A 20,000-nucleotide genomic window follows, 5' to 3' on the forward strand; every position below is an offset into this window, starting at 1 on the left:
AAAAACCAACTTTCATCACCAGTGATAACACGGCTCAGCAATTATGGATTGATTTCCGTTTGCTCTAACAGATCGGCTGCCACATTTTTCCGTGTTTCTCGCTGTTGTGGTGTGAGATTTTTGGGGACCATTTTTGCACAAATCTTTCTCATACCAAGTTCTTCAGTTATTACTAGACGAACCGTTTCACGATTGATGTTCAGTTCTTCTGCAATCATTTTCATGTATAATCTTCGATCAACTCATACGAGTTCATGCACCCTGGCCAAGTTGACATCTGACAGTGAGGTTGATAGTCGTCCACCGCGGTCTTCATCTTCAACATTCGTTCTGCCTTTACTAAGCATTTTATGCCAACGAAAAACTTGAGCTCTTGACATAACTCCTCTCCAAAAGCCTTCTGAAGCTTACCGTAAGCTGTCGTCGTGTTTTCACCCAATTTAACGCAAAAATGCCACACCGTTGCGCAATATTATGCGGTTCCATTTCCGTGACGAGAGACACAAACACGTGTTAACTTATTACAGCACAACTCACGACTGAGCAGTTGCATCGATGTGCCGCTTGACCTCTAAGCAGCTAATAGACCAAGGTAAAAGATATTGCGCCTACGAAAGCCTGCAAGGTTGCCACATCTTGCAAAGAAAATGAGTCTCATTACTTTATTGTTGCACCTCGTATAGTAGAACCAGTCTGATCACTTCTCAGCAGGCAGTAGCGCCATTCAGGGCAATAAATACGAAACGGCCGCTTTTCCCGTCCTGGTGACTTTACTACACCTTCCCCCACCGATCTTAATATTAACTGGTAACCTCCATAAATTGGTATATTGTATTATTTAATAACAGTAGTTTCAGTATGAGATATGACCACAAATGGCTGCTAAACGTATTGTTGTATTTCAGCAGCCTTAATTAGATTTTGTTATTTTCTACGAACATGTGCCACATTTGAAGGTGACCATCTCTATAATGTGCATTCACGAATCCATGTTACTTCAGATTGACATTATAATGTAGCGTATGATCGGTGCTACTTGCACACGCTCCTGAGATGCCAGCATAGACAGACAGACAATAAGATATTCCTCCTCTCAGCTCTATTGTCTCTACAGCGGCTTCTCTACGTACCACTCTCTCCCTAATATATGCAGCAAACTTTACTAAGCTCCGGGCTAAATTCACCAGCGTGAATTAAACCTAAGCAAATCTTAAAGTATTACTGTCTCTAAGTACCTTTGTTTGTTACTCTCCTAAGAAGTTGTTAACGTTAGTTGACGTTCTTCGACCAGGCTGTTGATGCAAATTATTGTGAAACACGGCTGAGAGCCGCGGGTGGGGCGAACACTTGATACGGTCCGCATGCAGACCGCGGGCCGCAGTTTGACTACCACTGGTACTCTTTTATTCCAGTAACGCTTTTTCTTCGCCTATATACACTCCTGGAAATTGAAATAAGAACACCGTGAATTCATTGTCCCAGGAAGGGGAAACTTTATTGACACATTCCTGGGGTCAGATACATCACATGATCACACTGACAGACCCACAGGCACATAGACACAGGCAACAGAGCATGCACAATGTCGGCACTAGTACAGTGTATATCCACCTTTCGCAGCAATGCAGGCTGCTATTCTCCCATGGAGACGATCGTAGAGATGCTGGATGTAGTCCTGTGGAACGGCTTGCCATGCCATTTCCACCTGGCGCCTCAGTTGGACCAGCGTTCGTGCTGGACGTGCAGACCGCGTGAGACGACGCTTCATCCAGTCCCAAACATGCTCAATGGGGGACAGATCCGAAGATCTTGCTGGCCAGGGTAGTTGACTCACACCTTCTAGAGCACGTTGGGTGGCACGGGATACATACGGACGTGCATTGTCCTGTTGGAACAGCAAGTTCCCTTGCCGGTCTAGGAATGGTAGAACGATGGGTTCGATGACGGTTTGGATGTACCGTGCACTATTCAGTGTCCCCTCGACGATCACCAGTGGTGTACGGCCACCGTAGGAGATCGCTCCCCACACCATGATGCCGGGTGTTGGCCCTGTGTGCCTCGGTCGTATGCAGTCCTGATTGTGGCGCTCACCTGCACGGCGCCAAACACGCATACGACCATCATTGGCACCAAGGCAGAAGCGACTCTCATCGCTGAAGACGACACGTCTCCATTCGTCCCTCCATTCACGCCTGTCGCGACACCACTGGAGGCGGGCTGCACGACGTTGGGGCGTGAGCGGAAGACGGCCTAACGGTGTGCGGGACCGTAGCCCAGCTTCATGGAGACGGTTGCGAATGGTCCTCGCCGATACCCCAGGAGCAACAGTGTCCCTAATTTGCTGGGAAGTGGCGGTGCGGTCCCCTACGGCACTGCGTAGGATCCTACGGTCTTGGCGTGCATCCGTGCGTCGCTGCGGTCCGGTCCCAGGTCGACGGGCACGTGCACCTTCCGCCGACCACTGGCGACAACATCGATGTACTGTGGAGACCTCACGCCCCACGTGTTGAGCAATTCGGCGGTACGTCCAGCCGGCCTCCCGCATGCCCACTATACGCCCTCGCTCAAAGTCCGTCAACTGCACATACGGTTCACGTCCACGCTGTCGCGGCATGCTACCAGTGTTAAAGACTGCGATGGAGCTCCGTATGCCACGGCAAACTGGCTGACACTGACGGCGGCGGTGCACAAATGCTGCGCAGCTAGCGCCATTCGACGGCCAACACCGCGGTTCCTGGTGTGTCCGCTGTGCCGTGCGTGTGATCATTGCTTGTACAGCCCTCTAGCAGTGTCCGGAGCAAGTATGGGGGGTCTGACACACCGGTGTCAATGTGTTCTTTTTTCCATTTCCAGGAGTGTATTTTCCAAGTTCAGGCCTCATCATTATCAAGGCTACAGTTATTATCTAAGAACTTTTGTTCTTATGTCAACACTCCAGAAAATATTTGCCTTGTTTGCTGATTTGTTTTGCATATGTCATCACAACGAAGTAGGTTTCACTGTGGACGTTACTTAACTGCGAAATGAGCATTGTATGACACCCAAAATCATCATCGTAGTCATTATCATCTTGCAAGTCTTCTACTGCTAGCGCCGCTTCTCGCTTCGCGTAATCCAAGTCCTCCGCTTATGCCAGTTTCCGTCCTGCAATCCCCTGGCACCTATCATACTCGAACCTGTCGACTCCAGCCTCTCCTACGTCACCACGCTTTGTTTTTCCCGCTGAAGTAAACTTCCACACCTCCTTTGGTCATTGGCTATCGTCCATATCATTTTAGTCGTTTCATTGCTACGTTACGTATTTTTCATTTGTCGACACCCATAGCCTCCAGTTCGGGCGGAGTTTAGATATAACCTCTGTTATGTTACTATTTGGTACACGGTCCAGCCTAGAGTTACCAGAACGACGCCTCCAAAAGTCCATCTCTAGTATAACCCACTTGTTCATCCGACGCTTGTTTACTACCCCCATTTCTGCTTTGTATATGGAGCGATGTTTTCAGTAACTGGATGATATATTACTTGATTGGTCCTTTTCCAGTTGTCAGTTCAGTACTATAGCTGTCGTGGCTTACCATATTTCCTATTTTCGTCATCTTTACTTTTTCAATTTGATGACATCATATCCCCCAGATACTTAAAATACTTACATCTCCTGATCTCACTGGTTCCAATCTCCTCATCCTCTAGAGTTCTGTCGCCAACTTTCAGACATCTGGTCCTCGTCGAGCTCTTTTTAACTTCCAAAGCTTGTACTCAGATTCATACTGATCTCTTGCTATGACGACATGATCATCAGCGAAGAGAAGTGTGTAGATGATTTTACCGCGCAGAGGGGCTCCCATGTCTCTGCATTTGCTGCTCCAGGTTTTTAAGTGCTTCCTCCACAATGATTTTAAAACGTGTCGGTGCTATAGCGAACACCTACCGCCGAGTCGTATGATGGTGCATCGCTTTTGTTCGCTAACATAACATGTATTGTTTCGGCATTGTACCCTTTCAAACGCATTACCACGCGATGTATAATTTTATCAAAGGATTACGCCATTTTGGTTTGTCTCCTGTAGCGGCGTGCTTTGTATTGTGAAGCGACCATTTCAGAGTGGCCGGCCGCGGTGGCCGAGCGGTTCTAGGCGCTTCTGTCGGAATCGCACGACTACTACGGCGCAGATTCGAATCCTGCCTCGGGCATGGATGTATGTAATTTCCTTAGGTTTAAGTAGTTCTAAGTTCTAGGGGACTGATGACCTCAGATGTTAAGTCCCATAGTGCTCAGAGCTAGAGCCATTTCAGAGTGTATTGGAGCTGCAGACATGCACTTGCAAAGAAACAAAAAATATATATACGTATGTATATATTAATAAGGCGTTATGAACACTCCTTGTATCCAGTGTGAATGATAAAAAACGAAGCGGCAGACCATATATCTGTGAAGAACCGGCTACGGGAAGAAAAGTGGAGGACTTGGTACTAGGAGAAAGGCGTGTCGCAGCCGAGACGTTAGTGAGAAAACGAATACTCATACACGGATCAGTTTTCAACATCTTGTAAAGTATGTTAAACATGGCAAAGATCTCCGCCCGCTTGTAGCGCTCCTGTTTACATCCATTCAAAAAGGCAGCTGGATCGAGGCGCTAGCTGTTGCAGCTTTCACGCTAATCCATACGACTTCTTCAATCACACAATCACTATGGACGAGTACTCTGTGTAATTGTTTCCAGAGATAAGGGAACGTAGCAAGCAGTGAAAACACAGCCGAGAAGCTGAATTCAAGGTTGTGTATGTTTTTGCGACTTCCATGATGTGGTGTTACGTCTCGTAAGGGAAAAATCGTCACATGAGCATAGTGTTGACATCTGACGTGATTGAATTTGATTATGGGAGGCTACCAAGACAAGGCGTCTTGGGAATTCGGTTATGTTCCACGGCAACGCTCCAGCTTATTCTACAGAAAAGATATGCTGCTTTTTTCCCTGCGCGCTCCTGAGATGGCATCCATTTACTTCTTCCTCTTTCCTCCGATGAAAGTTTTTGTTTCTTTTTCTTTTTTTTTTTTAGCGCTTTCAACATGACTACGAGCTGATTTTCGAAGTTTCCTGGAAATTCCAAAATACAGACTTCTATAACCAAAATCTTAGCCAAATAATCCATGGTGTGGAAAAATATGTGTCATTGAAGAGTTAATACGTACAGAAGGACTACTGCCACGATTATAAAGTTTCATGATCTCAGCTTGGTTTTTCGAGATAATGATTCTATATGACTGTCTCTCTTACAATGTCATTATTTGTTATCATTCGAGGCGTTTCCAGATTGAAATTAGATTCAGCAATACGAACTTTCTAAGTGAAACAATTTCAGAAGACCGAAATTAGTATGTCGGCTTTCTTTGTGATTCCTTCATTTTGGGCCGGCCGGTGTGGCCGTGCGGTTCTAAGCGCTTCAGTCTGGAACCACGTGACCGCTACGGTCGCAGGTTCGAATCCTGCCTCGGGCATGGATGTGTGTGATGTCCTTAGGTTAGTTAGGTTTAAGTAGTTCTAAGTTCTAGGGGACTGATAACCACAGATGTTAAGTCCCATAGTGCTCAGAGCCTTCATTTTGGTGGCAGTAGGATCAGTGCGCCGTTGGGACCACGGAGTGTTTACAGGCTGTAGGACCAACTTCTTCGGATTCTTCATTAAACAGGTAGATCAAATTTTGCTTTGAGGCTGTATGAATACTTCTTGCATTACACTTCTTATGCTCATCTTCGCTTCATTCAGATTTTATTTGACAGCAAGACTTAGCTTCTTTCGAAACTATGGTGAAGTTCCCTTTGTTTTCGCAACCAACTTCTAACACGACAGTTGAACCATGGTGGTTGTTTTCCAACCAGTACAACCTTGTTGGCAAATACCTTTATTTGTACAGTAGCTTGAGTTTCATTTGCTGACACGCTACGCATCGTAGAGGTGAATATTTTGTTGACTGCTCAAGTAACCTGCAATATACAAGGTTTATCGGAAACCTAGTTATTTCACATCCTCGATATATTGAATAAATTTTGCCTTTATTAGAGATTCGATTTATCGAAATCTGACTCTATTTTTCGTTACAATTCTCTTCTATGACCGTCTGTCGGGATCACTCAACACATACAGTTTCGTTTGCGTGGTGTCTTAGCGGATGATGTTTTCCTCCTTTACTGTATGCGGTATCAATCTTCAGCTCCCTGAGTTACGTAAGTACGCACCATTGGAGCACCAACAACCTGGTGACGTTCGAATTCGCTTAGCTCTGACATAATGCACTCACAAGTACACAGAACATTGTTCTGATCACGGCTAACACAACTTTAAGGACACTGCACAGGTGCCGTCGGTGGTCAGATCCAACCCATCTGCAGGCTTGGCTAGGATCTGCATTTATCCTGAAGCACTCATTTCTTGCGATGTTTCCATATTTTTATTCAACTCCTGTATATCGATACGCGATTTTCGTTAAGCTATAGGGGACAATTTGACCAATATTCTGTTGTACGAAAGGACTTTTCAAAGACTGAAGCTGCAGATTACGACATCGAACTTTTTTTGACGAAGGTATACACTTTTTTGTGGCATTGAAAAGGGCCTTCGAAGAGAACTTCAGCGTTAAACATGTGTGGAACTTGACCAAATAATAACAAGATAATAACGGCACAGAGTTGTGTCTAGGCATCAGGAGCAGAGCTCGCACGAATCTCTGCCCGATTGTACCAAATTTAAGCAAACACCTAACTCAGGTATAGTTCCTGCTGATGAAGTTTTTCAAGCACATCAGTCTATTATTTGATGTTGTATCGATGAGACAACTTGCTCCTGATTCTGCTAAGGCTTCCACCACGCATACATCATTCAAAGAAAAAGATACGGCTTTCGTTTATAGCGAATGCTGGCAAATATTGGAGAAGCGGTGCGGTTCTACGTTGAAAGGTGTCCTAATTTGCTCTATGTTTCATGAAATTAACTTTGACGTGATGCACTATATCAACAACGTTTTGATTCTTGGAAAAGGCTTAGTATCTAAGCGGTATGGATTAATGAACGATAAGAAAGAATTCTGGTCAAAACAAGTTTTATTATAAGTGCAGAATACTATCGCCACGTCTCAAAATATGCAATATGTATCTAAGATCTAGATCTCCCTTTACATTCCGGTTTTCCCGTTCAATGTCCTTGTGCTGTTGCTCTATCCTTTTGTCTTGTGATATTCGTATTGTCTATTGAACTATTGTTGACGATGGTTTGTTGCAGAGTATGATGAGAACAGCTTTGTCACTGAACTGTTTTCAGTAACTCAGCCTCTGCTCCACCTTGTTATTGATGACGAACTGTTCTTCCGGTACACCATTATATGCTGATGTTGATATTCCTATATCCTTCTGACCAGAAATACTTCCTTTTTTTCGTTTCACGTATCTCACGAACAGTATTTCCGAAATGTTGTACATTGGTGAGCAAAACTTAAGAACGAAAGTAACTTTCGTGTGATGTGTCACTACCAAGAAATGTAGCTCGATGAAACTGGGACCTTACATAGAAAGAAATGCTAAGCTATGATAACTGGAAGAAACAGGGAATGAGACGAAAAGAAATGACACATTTAGTCAAAGACAATAATTACACTGAAGTTAGCGCGATTCTTGATCGCCTCCTGAATATCACAAAAGGTGGAACTTGGTTCCACATAGAGTGTGTGATCACCACTGACATCACTGCGTTTTCTGCAACGCACTCCCATGCTGGCCACAACGTTAGTAAGGTTTTCTTCTGGTAGGGTGTTACGTTCCTCCAAAAGCCCGTTTGACGGCTTCTGGATGGTCGTTAGTGAGTGTGGACGTGCTGCAATACGTTTTGACAACGTATCCCACGTGTAATCGAGAAAATTTACGACGGGGAAAGGTGCAGCCCAGTACATTCACCGAATATCATCTCGTTCCAAACTGTGAGTGTACCGTGTTAGCTTTGCGATAGTGCCTAGATCTTAAGGACTATATCAGCTTCGGGTGAGAAGATTCAGTCTAACCAGTAATTACGGGCGTATCGTTTGGGTGGCGAGAGTTTTGAACAGGCAGTTCACCTAGGAACATTGTCGAACATGATTTGTGTCCTGCTTTCTCAGAAAATTATTTTGAACGATTAGTTCATGAGCCCACTCGAAACGTAAATGGTTGCGAAAGCGTACTTGACCTCTTAGCAACAAATAATGCCGATCAAACAGCGAGTATCATGATGAATACAGGGATTAGAGACCACAAGGCAGTTGCCGCTAGGCTGAATACCATAACACCCACAACCATCAAAAAGAAGCGCAAAGTACAACAATTTAAAAAAATCTCTCCGATATGATCACGTAAGCGTAGAAAAGATGTGGAATAATTTCAAAGAGATGGTGTCGACGGCAATAGAGATATACGAGAGTTGGAACTTTAATAGTGGCAACTGTTAATTTACAGCTCGTTACGTGTTTCAAAGTTTTACTGACCTGCAAAGGAGTCACCAGCATTGTTTATAACCCGTTGCCAGCGATATGGGAGTCGTAGGATACTCTTAGCATTGTCAGTTGTGTTGACAGTTCGAGCGGCGCGGTCTATTGCTCGACGAATTTGTAGCAATTCTGAAGCAATGCCGTGAAGTGTTTCCTTCAGTTTGGAAATCGAGTTGAACTCACGAGGGCTTAAGTCAGGGGAATGCAGTAGGTGGTATAGCACTTAGTAGGCCCATCAGTCAAACAACTTGCAATGTACGTGCTCGAGCATTGTCCTGCAAAATGATGGTCAGGTACTGAAGAAAGCGTCATCACTTCTATCTCTGTGCTGGTCATTTTTGGCACACAACCTACGACCCTTTTAGAGACAGAAGTGTTGACATTTTCTGCAGGACCTGACCATCATTTTGCAGAACAATGCTCAAGCACGTACAGTGCAAGCTGTTACTGATTTGTTTGACTGATGGGGCTGCTAAGTGCTATACCACCTACTGCATTCCCATGACTTAAGCCCTCGTGAGTTCAACTCGATTTATAAACTGAAGGAAACAACTCACGGCATTCGCTTCAGAACTGCTACAAATTCGTCGGGCAATAGACCACGCCGCTCGAACTGTCAACACAACGGCACTGCTAAGAGTATCCTACGACTTCCACATCGCCGGCAATGGGTTATACACAATTCTGGTGACTATTTGAAGGTTAGTAAAACTTTGAAACACATAACTATTTTTACGTGCTGTAAATAAATAGTTGCCACTATTAAAGTTCCAACCCTCGTATATACCACATAAATTAATAAGTAATGGTACTGGTTTCCCATGGTAAACAAAACGGGTTAGATCGCTGTTGCAGAAGCAACGAAAAAAGCATGCCATATTTAAAAACTCAAAATCCCCAAGGTTGGCAAATTTTTGCAGAAGTTCGAAATATAGCACGTACTTCAATGCGAGATGCTTTTTATAATTTCCACAACGAAACTCTGTCACGGAATCTGGCAGAAAGAGATTCTGGTCATACATAAAGCGCATCAGTGGCCAGACGCAATCAATAGCTTCACTGCGCGATAACAAGGGTGAAGTCCTTGATGACAGTGCCACTAAAGCAGAGTTATTAAACACGGTTTTCCGAAACTCCTTCACCAAAGAAGACGAAGTAAATATTCTTGAATTACCGTCAAGAACAACTGCCAAGATGAGAAACATAGAAGTACACTACCGCCATTAAAATTGCTACACCAAGAAGAAATGCAGATGATAAACGGGTGTTCATTGGACAAATATATTATACTAGAACTGACTTGTGATTACATTTTCACCCATTTTGGTTGCATAGATCCTGAGAAATCAGTACCCAGAACAACCACCTCTGGCCGTAATAACGGCCTTGATACGCCTAGGCATTGAGTCAAACAGACCTTTGATGGCGTGTACAGGTACAGCTGCCCATGCAGCTTCAACACGATACCACAGTTCATCAAGAGTAGTGACTGGCGTATTGTGACGAGCCAGTTGCTCGGCCACCGTTGACCAGACGTTTTCTATTGGTGAGAGATCTGGAGAATGTGCTGGCCAGGGCAGCAGTCGAACATTTTCTGTATCCAGAAAGGCCCGTACAGGACCTGCAATATGCGGTCGTGCATTATCTTGCTGAAATGTAGGGTTTCGCTGGGATCGAATGAAGGGTAGAGCCACTGGTCGTAACACTTCTGAAACGTAACGTCCACTGTTCAAAGTGCCGTCAATGCGAACAACAGGTGACAGAGACGTGTAACCAATGGCACCCCGTACCATCACGCCGGGTGATACGCCAGTATGGCGATGACGAATACATGCTCCCAAGGTGCGTTCATCGCGATGTCGCCAAACACGGATACCACCTTCATGATGCTGTAAACGGAACCTGGATTCATCCGAAAAAATGACGTTTTGCCATTCGTGCACCCAGGTTCGTCGTTGAGTACACCATCACAGGCGCTCCTGTCTGTGATGCAGCGTCAAGGGTAACCGCAGCCCTGGTGTCCGAGTTGATATTCCATGCTGCTTTAATCGTCGTTGAACTGTTCGTGCAGATGGTTGTCTTACAAACGTCCCCATCTGTTGACTCAGGGATTGAGACGTGGCTGCACGATACGTTACAGCCATGCGGATAAGATGCCTGTCATCTCGACTGCTAGTGATACGAGGATGTTAGGATCTGAAACGGAGTTCCGTATTACTCTCCTGAGCCCACCGATTCCATATTCTGCTAACAGTCATTGGATCTCGACCAACGCGAGCAGCAATGTCGCGATACGATAAACCGCCATCGCGATGGGCTACAATCCGACCTTTATCAAAGTCGGAAACGTGATGGTACGCATTTCTCCTCCTTACACGAGGCATCACAACAACGTTTCACCAGGCAACGCTGGTCAACTGCTGTTTGTGTATGAGAAATCGGTTGGAAACTTTCCTCATGTCAGCACGTTGTAGGTGTCGCCACCGGCGCAAACCTTGTGTGAATGCTCTGAAAAGCTGATCATTTGCATATCGCAGCATCTTCTTCCTGTCGGTTAAATTTCGCGTCTTCGTGGTGTAGCAATTTTAATGGCCAGCAGTGTAGATATCCTCGGTGTAGCAAAGCAGCTTAAATCAATTAAGGCAAGGCCTCCGGTCCGGATTGTATACCAGTGAGATTCCTCTCAGAGTATGCTGATACAATAGCACGATATTTAGCAATTATATACAACCGCTCGCTCACAGAAAGTTCCGTACCTGAAGATTGGTAAATTGCTGAAGTCACACCAATACCCAAAAAGGGAAACAGGAGTAATCCGCCGAATTACAGGCCCATATCACTAACGTCGATGTCCAGTAGGATTTTGGAACATATACTGTGTTTGAACATTATGAATTACCTCGAAGAAAACAATTTATTGAGAGATAGTCAGCACGGATTCAGAAAACATCGTTCTCGTGAAACACAACTAACTCTTTATACTCATGAAGTAATGAGTGCTATCGACAGGGGATGTCAAACTGATTCCATATGTTTGGATTTCCAGAAGGCTTTCGACACCGTTCCTCAAAAGCTTCTTCTAACCAAACTGCGTGCCTATGAAATATCGCCTCAGTTGTGCGACTGTGTTCGTGATTTCCTGTCAGAAAGGTCACAGTTGGTAGTAATACACGGAAAGTCATCGAGTAAAACAGAAGTAATATCCGTCGTTCCCCAAGGAAGTGTTACAGGCCCTCTATTATTCCTGATCTATATTAACGACATAGGACACAATCTGAGTCGCCCTCTTAGACTGTTAGCAGATGATGCTGTCATTTACCGTCTTGTAAAGTCATCAGATGACCAAACCGAATTGTAAAATGATTTAGATAAGATATCTGTGTGGTACAAATATGACAATTGATTCTGAATAAAGAAAAGTGTGTAGTTATTCACATGAGTACCAAAAGAAATCCGCCAACTTTCGATTACGCTATAAATCACAGAAATCTGAACGCTGTAAATTCAACTAAATACTTAGGGATTACAATTACAAATAACCTAAATGGGGAAGATCACATAGATAGTGCTCTGGGTAGAGCAAACCAAAGACTGCATTGGCAGAACACTTAGAAGGTGCAATAGATCTGCTAAAAAGACTGCTTACACCACACTTGTCCGCCCTACTCTGTAGTATTGCTGTGCGGTGTGGGATCCGCATCAGGTGGGACTGACGGATGACATCGAAAAAGTTCAAAGAAGGGAGAATCGTTTTGTACTATCGCGAAATAGGGGAGATAGTGTCAGAGACACGAAACGTGAATTGGAGTGGTAATCGTTAAAGCAAAGGCGTTTTTCGTTGCTAAGGGATCTTCTCAGGAAATTTCAATCACCAGTTTTCTCCTCCGATTGCGAAAACATTCTATTGGCACCCACCTACATAGGGAGAAATGATCATCACGATAAAATAAGAGAAATCAGGATTCGCACAGAAAAATTTAAGCGTTCATTTTGCCGCGCGCCGTTCGAGAGTGGAACGGTAGAGAGAGAGCTTGAAGGTGGTTCATTGAACCCTCTGCCAGGCACTTTATTGTGAATAGCGGAGTAATTACGTAGATGTAGAGGTGTTATGACGTGGGGAGGCATAAAGTTGGTCTGGCGTACTAACCTCCAAATCTTTGAACACAGTGCACTCAGCGGCCAACGTTATTCTGACGCTGTACTCCGTCCCCACGTGCTTTTCAGGGGTTCCATCGGCCCTGAATTCATTTTTATGGATGAAAATGCACGACCACATTGAACAGCGAAGGAGGAGGAGCTCTTAGAACGAGAGGATATTTGACGAATGGACTGTTCTACCCGTTCCCCCGACTTAAATCACGTCGAACACATGTGCTATGCTTTGGAGAGACGCACTGCTGCACGTTCACATGCACCAGCGCCCATCCAGCTGTTGTCAGCCGCGTTGGTGGACGATTGTAACGGCCTACAAAAAGAGACTGTTACCACACCAACACTGTGGCCAGGATGTGAGCACGTTGAAAGACGAGCACTTCATTCACCATTCAGTGCTCGTATTTCATATTTCTAATCCCAGCATTCTGATATTCGGTAATATAATAATTCAGGCCCTGTTTTAATTTCTATGGGTTGCCTAATTTATTTGACGATGTTTACAGTTTGTCTCACACTGATCTGTGGGAGGAGCTTGGCGTTAGGAGTTTTCTTCATTTATGGGCGAGGCCAGCAGTCTTCCTTAGCAGCCATGATGGCTTCCCGTTTCCCATCTTTTTTCCGATCGCCAGGGTAACACGTGGTGTCGTTTGATCGTTCAGTAGTGGCCAAAGTTTCTCCTGTTCTCAGTTCCCCAACCTACCTTAACAACCTGCTATTCTGCTCGATTTTAACGTCGCGAGGTCGCCTCCCTCTGAGATTCCGGCCCTCTGATTCGCCATTTCAGGTGCGCACCCGTTTTTCGGCGGTAGGCGCCAACCGCCCTCCGCGGGTGGATGGTGGACAAAGGGGCCGTAGTCAGTTCTAGTGTGAGCGTGCTTGAGGCCGGAGGTGCTGCTTCCGGGAGATGAAGTTCGGTAAACATGGGTGCCGACGTGCACTGTAGCTTCGCGCCCTGTGGCCCAGAGGGAACCTTATAGGTCATTTTACAGATGTGCGTTGCTTAAATTACGGTTTACACAAATTTTCCGGTTTATAAGACTGTCGGTTTTCCTTGTACAGTTGGGCATAATGTGCGATATGTGCTGGTTAGTCATAGTAGCTTGCAGTACGGCACTAAAGTGTATACTTTCATGCTCGCTTTTCCGCTTCGTCTGGCAGTAGCTCTTTCAGTTCAACCGTGCAAAATTCGACTCAGAATTTAGGTTTTCCTAGCTTGAAAACTTGTGCCCTCTGTCCTACGCCACGTGGTGAGTGTCTGGCGCCCCTTCATGTTACGTTAACTTAGTCGGACCGCTAGCCAAAGTTATCTAGTGTCGCCCGTATGAATAGTTTCGCTTCTTGCTGGTTATGTTCCTTTAGTACAGGAGGCTACCAAGCGATTCACCCACAGTAGCATCTTTCTTAGTCTTTGGCTGATTCATGGTGGTGGTCGTTGCATGCCTGCAACCCCGTCCGTTAGTAAATTGGACTTCATTTGATAACACAGCGATCGTTCCTAGAATTCCTTTTCTCCTGCTATCGTGGCTTATTATGAACGAGCGTTGGGGCAGGCTGCTGAACTCAATTCTTTCTTCTCCCATCCCCATTTGATTGTGTGTAATTGTTCAGTATTCAACTGTTAAATAAATGAGTTCTTTAATCTTTACGTTCTCCCTTTCATTACGTGAAACCACCCCTAGTGTCACAGTAGAATAATGCAGAACTATAACGGTTCCTACAAGGTCGTGCAGGTCTCGCGCCATTAATAATAGGATAAAGATTCAATATCGCGCCTGGCACGACCATTGCACATATGGCACCGATAATAGTAATAATAATTTTCAGTTATCCACCATTGATAAACTGGGAAGTGCTCACGTCTCAGTGTGAGTACGTAAGGACTAAATCCACTTGATGTGGTGGAAGTGTTCTCTGTTTTACCTAGCTGGTTTAGAAAATATATCAAAAATTACAGCCCCTACAGCAAGGGATAGTAACCTGAAAAAAACGAGCAACCGCTTTTAACGTTACAGAGCATTCATTGGCGTCCATGGTGACGACTCACCCTATTAAGAACTATGTCCCACCTTTCGTAATGCGCAGGAGCCTACCCCGGAGCGCCATGAGATCAGTGTAATTATTGGCTATGAATAAAAATGTCATTTCTCTTCGTCACACTGCGTGTTTCTTTCAGTCATCTTATACTATGCTATACTATACTTAAACAGTTATTTGTAAGTGTGGTCCAATTTTCACCGAGCTATGTTACTTGGCAGAGACACATCGTCCGGAAGTTACTTTCGTCCTTAAGTTTTGCACACCAGTGTATTAGTGAATGGAATAGGAGAAACAGTTACGATACTGTAAAACGGGTAGTACTGTCAATCTGTAAACTAAAGAACCAGCAGGCGAGTCCCCAGTGTTTCTACCCAGCTACGTTGTACGGAGGATATGCAGACTATTTGCCAATGCAATACCGGCCCTTTCGCTGCCCGCCTTTTACACTGAAGCGCCAAAGAAACTGGTATAGGCACGCGTATTCAAATACGGAGATATGTAAACAGGTAGAACACGGCGCTGCGGCCGGCAACGCCTTTATAAGACAGTAAGTGTCTGGCGCAGTTGTTAGATCGGTTGCTGCTGCTACAATGACAGATTATCAAGATGTAAGTGAGTTTGGACGTGGTGTTATAGTTGGCGTACGACGATGGGACACAGAACCGCCAAAGGTAGGGATGAAGTGGGGATTTTCCTGTACGACTATTTCACTAGTGTACCGTGAATATCAGGAATCCGTTTAAAACATCAAATCTCTGACATCGCTGCGGCTGGAAAAATGTCCAGGAGGAGCGGGACCAACGGCGACTGAAGAGAATCGTTCAATGTGATAGGAATGCAACCCTTGCGCGAATTGCTGCACATTTCAGTGCTGGGCTATCAACAAGTGTCAGCGGGCGAACCGTATGGACTTTCGGAACCGAAGGCCCACTCGTTTACCCTTGATGACTGCACAATGCTTTAAGCCTCGCCTGGGCTCGTGAACATTGACATTGGACTGTTGATGACTGGAAATAAGTTGCTTTGTCGGACGAGTCTCGTTTCAAATTGTGTCGAGCGGATAGACATGTACGGGTATGAAGACAACTTAATGAATCCATGGACCCTGCATGTAAGCAGGGGACTGTTCAAGCTGGTGTGTGGAGCGTATGCAGTTGGAGTTATATGGGACCCCTGATATTTCCAGACACGACTTTGACAGGTGAAACGTACGTAAGCCTCTTGTCTGATCACTTGCATCCATTCATGTCCATTCTGCATTCCGACGGACTTGGGCAATTCCAGAAAGACAATATGACGCTCCACAAGTCCAGAATTGCTACAGAGTGGCTCCAGGAACATTCTTCTGAGTTTAAACACTTCCGTTGCCACCAAACTCGCCAGACATGAATTTTATTGAGCACATTTGGAATGCCTTGCTATGTGCAGCTGAGAAGAGATCTCCACCCCCTCGTTGTCTTATTGATTTACGGACAGCCCTGTAGGATTCATGGTGTAAATTCCATGCAGCACAACTTCAGACATTAGTGGAGTCCATGCCATATTGTGTTGCGGCACTTCTGCGTGCTCGCGGGGGCCCTACACGATATTAGAAGCAGGTGTACCACTTTCTTTGGCTCTTCAATGCAAATCAGAGCCAACGCAGTACTGAGACACGATTAGTATTGTTTATGTCCACTAAATGTGTTAGCAATACACGGAATACAGAACTTAGTAATTTATATAACTGACGTAGAAACGCACCTCCACAAAATCTGTCTAAATCATCACGGGCTGCACTGCACTGCTAGATGGGTAACTTCTTTTTAGTCACCCTGTAGCGCCCTTCCGGGAAAGGCGACTTTCCTCACCACAAGCTGTGCTCGCCGCCTGATTTACACACAGACTGTGTATCTAGCTACACGACTGTCAGAGACTTTGGAGAGTGAAAATTCCTGGCAGATTAAAACTGTGTGCCGGACCGAGACTCGAACTCGGGACCTTTGCCTTTCGCGGGCAAGCGCTCTACCAACTGAGCTGCCCAAGCACGACTCACGCCCCGTCCTCACAGCTTCACTTCTGCCAGTACCTCGTCTCCTACCTTCCAAACTTAACAGAAGCTCTCCTGCGAACCTTGCAGAACTAGCACTCCTGAAAGAAAGGATATAGCGGAGATATGGCTTACCCACAGCCTAGGGGATGTTTCCAGAATGAGATTTTCACTCTGCAGCGGAGTTACGTTTGGAAGGTAGGAGATGAGGTACTGGGAGAAGTGAAGCTGTGTGAGGACGGGGCGTGAGTCGTGCTTGGGTAGCTCAGCTGGTAGAGCATTTGCCCGCGAAAGGCAAATGTCCCGAGTTCGAGTCTCGATCCGGCACACAGTTTTAATCTGCCAGGAAATTTGATATCAGCGCACACTCCGCTGCAGAGTGAAAATCTCATTCTGGGGACTTTGGAGAGTGTAGGTGTGAAGACGGCTGTCCGCGCTCACCCTGAAGCCGTGGTGGTCGCGCTGCTCGGGGCTGATCTTGTCGGCGTCCGGCGTGTCGTACAGGGTGAGCTCGAGGCCGGTGGTGGGCCCCGAGGCGAGGCTGTGGCGCACCGTGCAGCTCGCCGCGCCGCCCCCGCCGCCCCCGCCGCCATCGTCCTCGTCCTCCACCCGCTGGTCACCGCCGCCCTCCGCCCGCTGGCGCGACCAGCTGCGGCTGCGACAGTGCGGCTTCACTTCCTATTACTTCTATACGCTTCATGCTTTACGTAAATGACAAAATACGCCACTCGAGACTTCGGGCCTCCGTCTGGCTTTTCTCACCTAATTCCCAGCGAACAGGACATCGGGAAGTTGTCTCCCAGTAGTAGACTGCATCTACTGTTTATTTGTTTCCTTTTAATAAGTCTAAGAATAAGTTTGGAAGGGGAACTGAAACTCAAGAAAAAGAATTAAAATCTTTTGCCTATGACATTTTAATTCTGTCAGTTGAACGGAATGTACAACGTCTTGAAGAGAATTTATAAAGTGGACCTAAACAAAAGCAAAACAAGCGTAAATGGAATGTAATTGAACTGAATCGGGAGATGGTGAGAGAATTACGCTACTGGCCATTAAAACTGCTACACCAAGAAGAAATGCAGATGAAAAACGGGTATTCATTGGACAAATATATTATACTAGAACTGACATGTGATTACATTTTTACGCAATTTGGCTGTATAGATCCTGAAAAGTCAGTACCCAGAACAACCACCTCTGGCCGTAATAACGGCCTTGATACGCCTGGGCGTTGAGTCAAACGGTGCTTGGATGGAGTGTACAGGTAGAACTGCCCATGCAGTTTCACCACTATACCACAGTTCATCAAGAGTAGTGACTGGCGTATTGTGACAAGCCAGTTGCTCGGCCACCATTGATCAGACGTTTTCAATTGGTGAGAGATCTGGAGAATGTGCTGGCCAGGGCAGCAGTCGAACATTTTCTGTATCCAGAAAGGCCCGTACAGGACCTGCAACATGCGGTCGTGCATTATCCTGATGAAATGTAGCATTTCGCAGGGACCGAATGAAGGGTTGAGCCACGGGTCGTAATACATCTGAAATGTACCGTCACTTTTCAAAGTCCCGTCAATGGGAACAAGAGGTGACCGAGACGTGTAACCAATGGCACCCCATACCATCACTCCGGGTGATACGCCAGTATGACGATGACGAATACACGCTACCAACGTGCGTTCACCGCGATGTCGCCAAACACGGATGTTACCATCATGATGCTGTAAACAGAACCTGGATTCATCCGAAAAAAAAAGACGATTTGTCATTCGTGCACCCATGTTCGTCGCTGAATGCACCATCGTAGGCGCCCCTGTCTGCGATGCAGCGTCAAGGGTAACCGCAGCCATAGTCTCCGAGCTGACAGTCCATGCTACTACAAACGTCGTTGAACCGTTCGTGCAGATGGTTGTTGTCTTGCAAACGTCCCCATCTGTTGACTCAGGGATTGAGACGTGGCTGCCCAATCCGTTACAGCCATGCATATAAGATGTCCGTCATCTCGACTGCTAGTGATACGATGCCGTTGGGATCCAGCAAGGCGTTCCGTGTTACCCGCATAAACCCACCGATTCCATATTCTGCTAACAGTCATTGGATCTCGACCAACGCGAGCAGCAATGTCGCGATACGATAAATAACAATCGCGATGGGCTACAATCCGACATTTATCAAAGTCGGAAACGTGATGGTACGCATTTCTCCTCCTTACACGAGGCATCACAACAACGTTTCACCAGGCAACGATGGTCAACTGCTGTTTTTGTATGAGAAATCGGTTGGAAACTTTCCTCATGTCAGCACGTTGTAGGTGTCGCCACCGGCGCCAACCTTGTGTGAATGCTCTGAAAAGCTAATCATTTACATATCACAGCATCTTCTTCCTGTCGGTTAAATTTCGCGTCTGTAGCACGTCATCTTTGTGGTGTAGCAATTTTAATGGCCAGTAGTGTAGTTTTGGAAATGAGACAATGAAAGGAATACATGATTTTTGATATTGGGCAGCAAAATAAATTACGATAATCGAACTAGATAGGATATGTAGTGCAGACTGGCAGCAGCAAGAAAAGCGTTTCCGAAATATAGAAATATGTTAACATCGAACATAAAATACAGATTTGAGGAAGAAGTTTTTGAATGCATTTGTCTGGAGTGCAGTCTTTAGCGAAGCGAAGCGTGGATAATAGACCTTTTAGACATGAAGGAGATAGAATCTTGTGAAACGAACAAATGATGAGGCGCTCGACTGAATTGACAAAAAGATATATTTATGGCACATTTTGAATGTAATATCGGATTCGTTGAGAGGAAACTTCCTGATCGCATCACGAAATTATCAAATTCGTAATGGAAAACAGTTTGTCGGTTAAAAATTGTGGAGGGAGTCGTAGGCACGAACGCATTAAGCACGTTCAAATGGATGTGCGTTGCAGTAGTTATTCAGAGTTATAGCTTGTACAGTACAGACTAACATGAAGAGGCGCATCAAATCAATCTTCGGACTGAAGTCCATAAAAGAGAAGAAGGTTAGTGTTGATTGCCCCGTCGACAGCGACGTCATTAGAGACAAAGCACAACCTCGGATTAGGGAAGGTTGGGAAATGAAATCGGTCGTGTCCTTTTGAAGGAACCGTCTCGACATTTGCCTGAAGCGATTTAGGGAAATCACGGAAAACATAAATCAGGATGGCTGGAAGCGGGTTTGAACCGTCTTTCTCCCGAATTCGAATCCAGCTTGCTAACCATTGTGCCACCTCATCCAGTGAAGTCCACAA

General features: G+C 45.5%; 1 protein-coding gene across 1 annotated transcript in view; it reads right to left on the reverse strand.

Annotated features, from left to right (window-relative positions):
• LOC126481890 (sodium channel protein Nach-like) overlaps window positions 1–20,000 on the reverse strand; it is a 148,900-nt gene that overhangs the window by 76,954 nt on the left and 51,946 nt on the right. The window contains exon 4 of the mRNA XM_050105849.1: window positions 17,171–17,270. Coding sequence (XP_049961806.1) covers window positions 17,171–17,270 — 100 coding nt within the window. The remainder of the gene's footprint in view (window positions 1–17,170; window positions 17,271–20,000) is intronic.

The sequence above is a fragment of the Schistocerca serialis genome, chromosome 5 (genome assembly GCF_023864345.2).
Source record: "Schistocerca serialis cubense isolate TAMUIC-IGC-003099 chromosome 5, iqSchSeri2.2, whole genome shotgun sequence".
Taxonomy (NCBI): Eukaryota; Metazoa; Arthropoda; class Insecta; order Orthoptera; family Acrididae; genus Schistocerca; species Schistocerca serialis.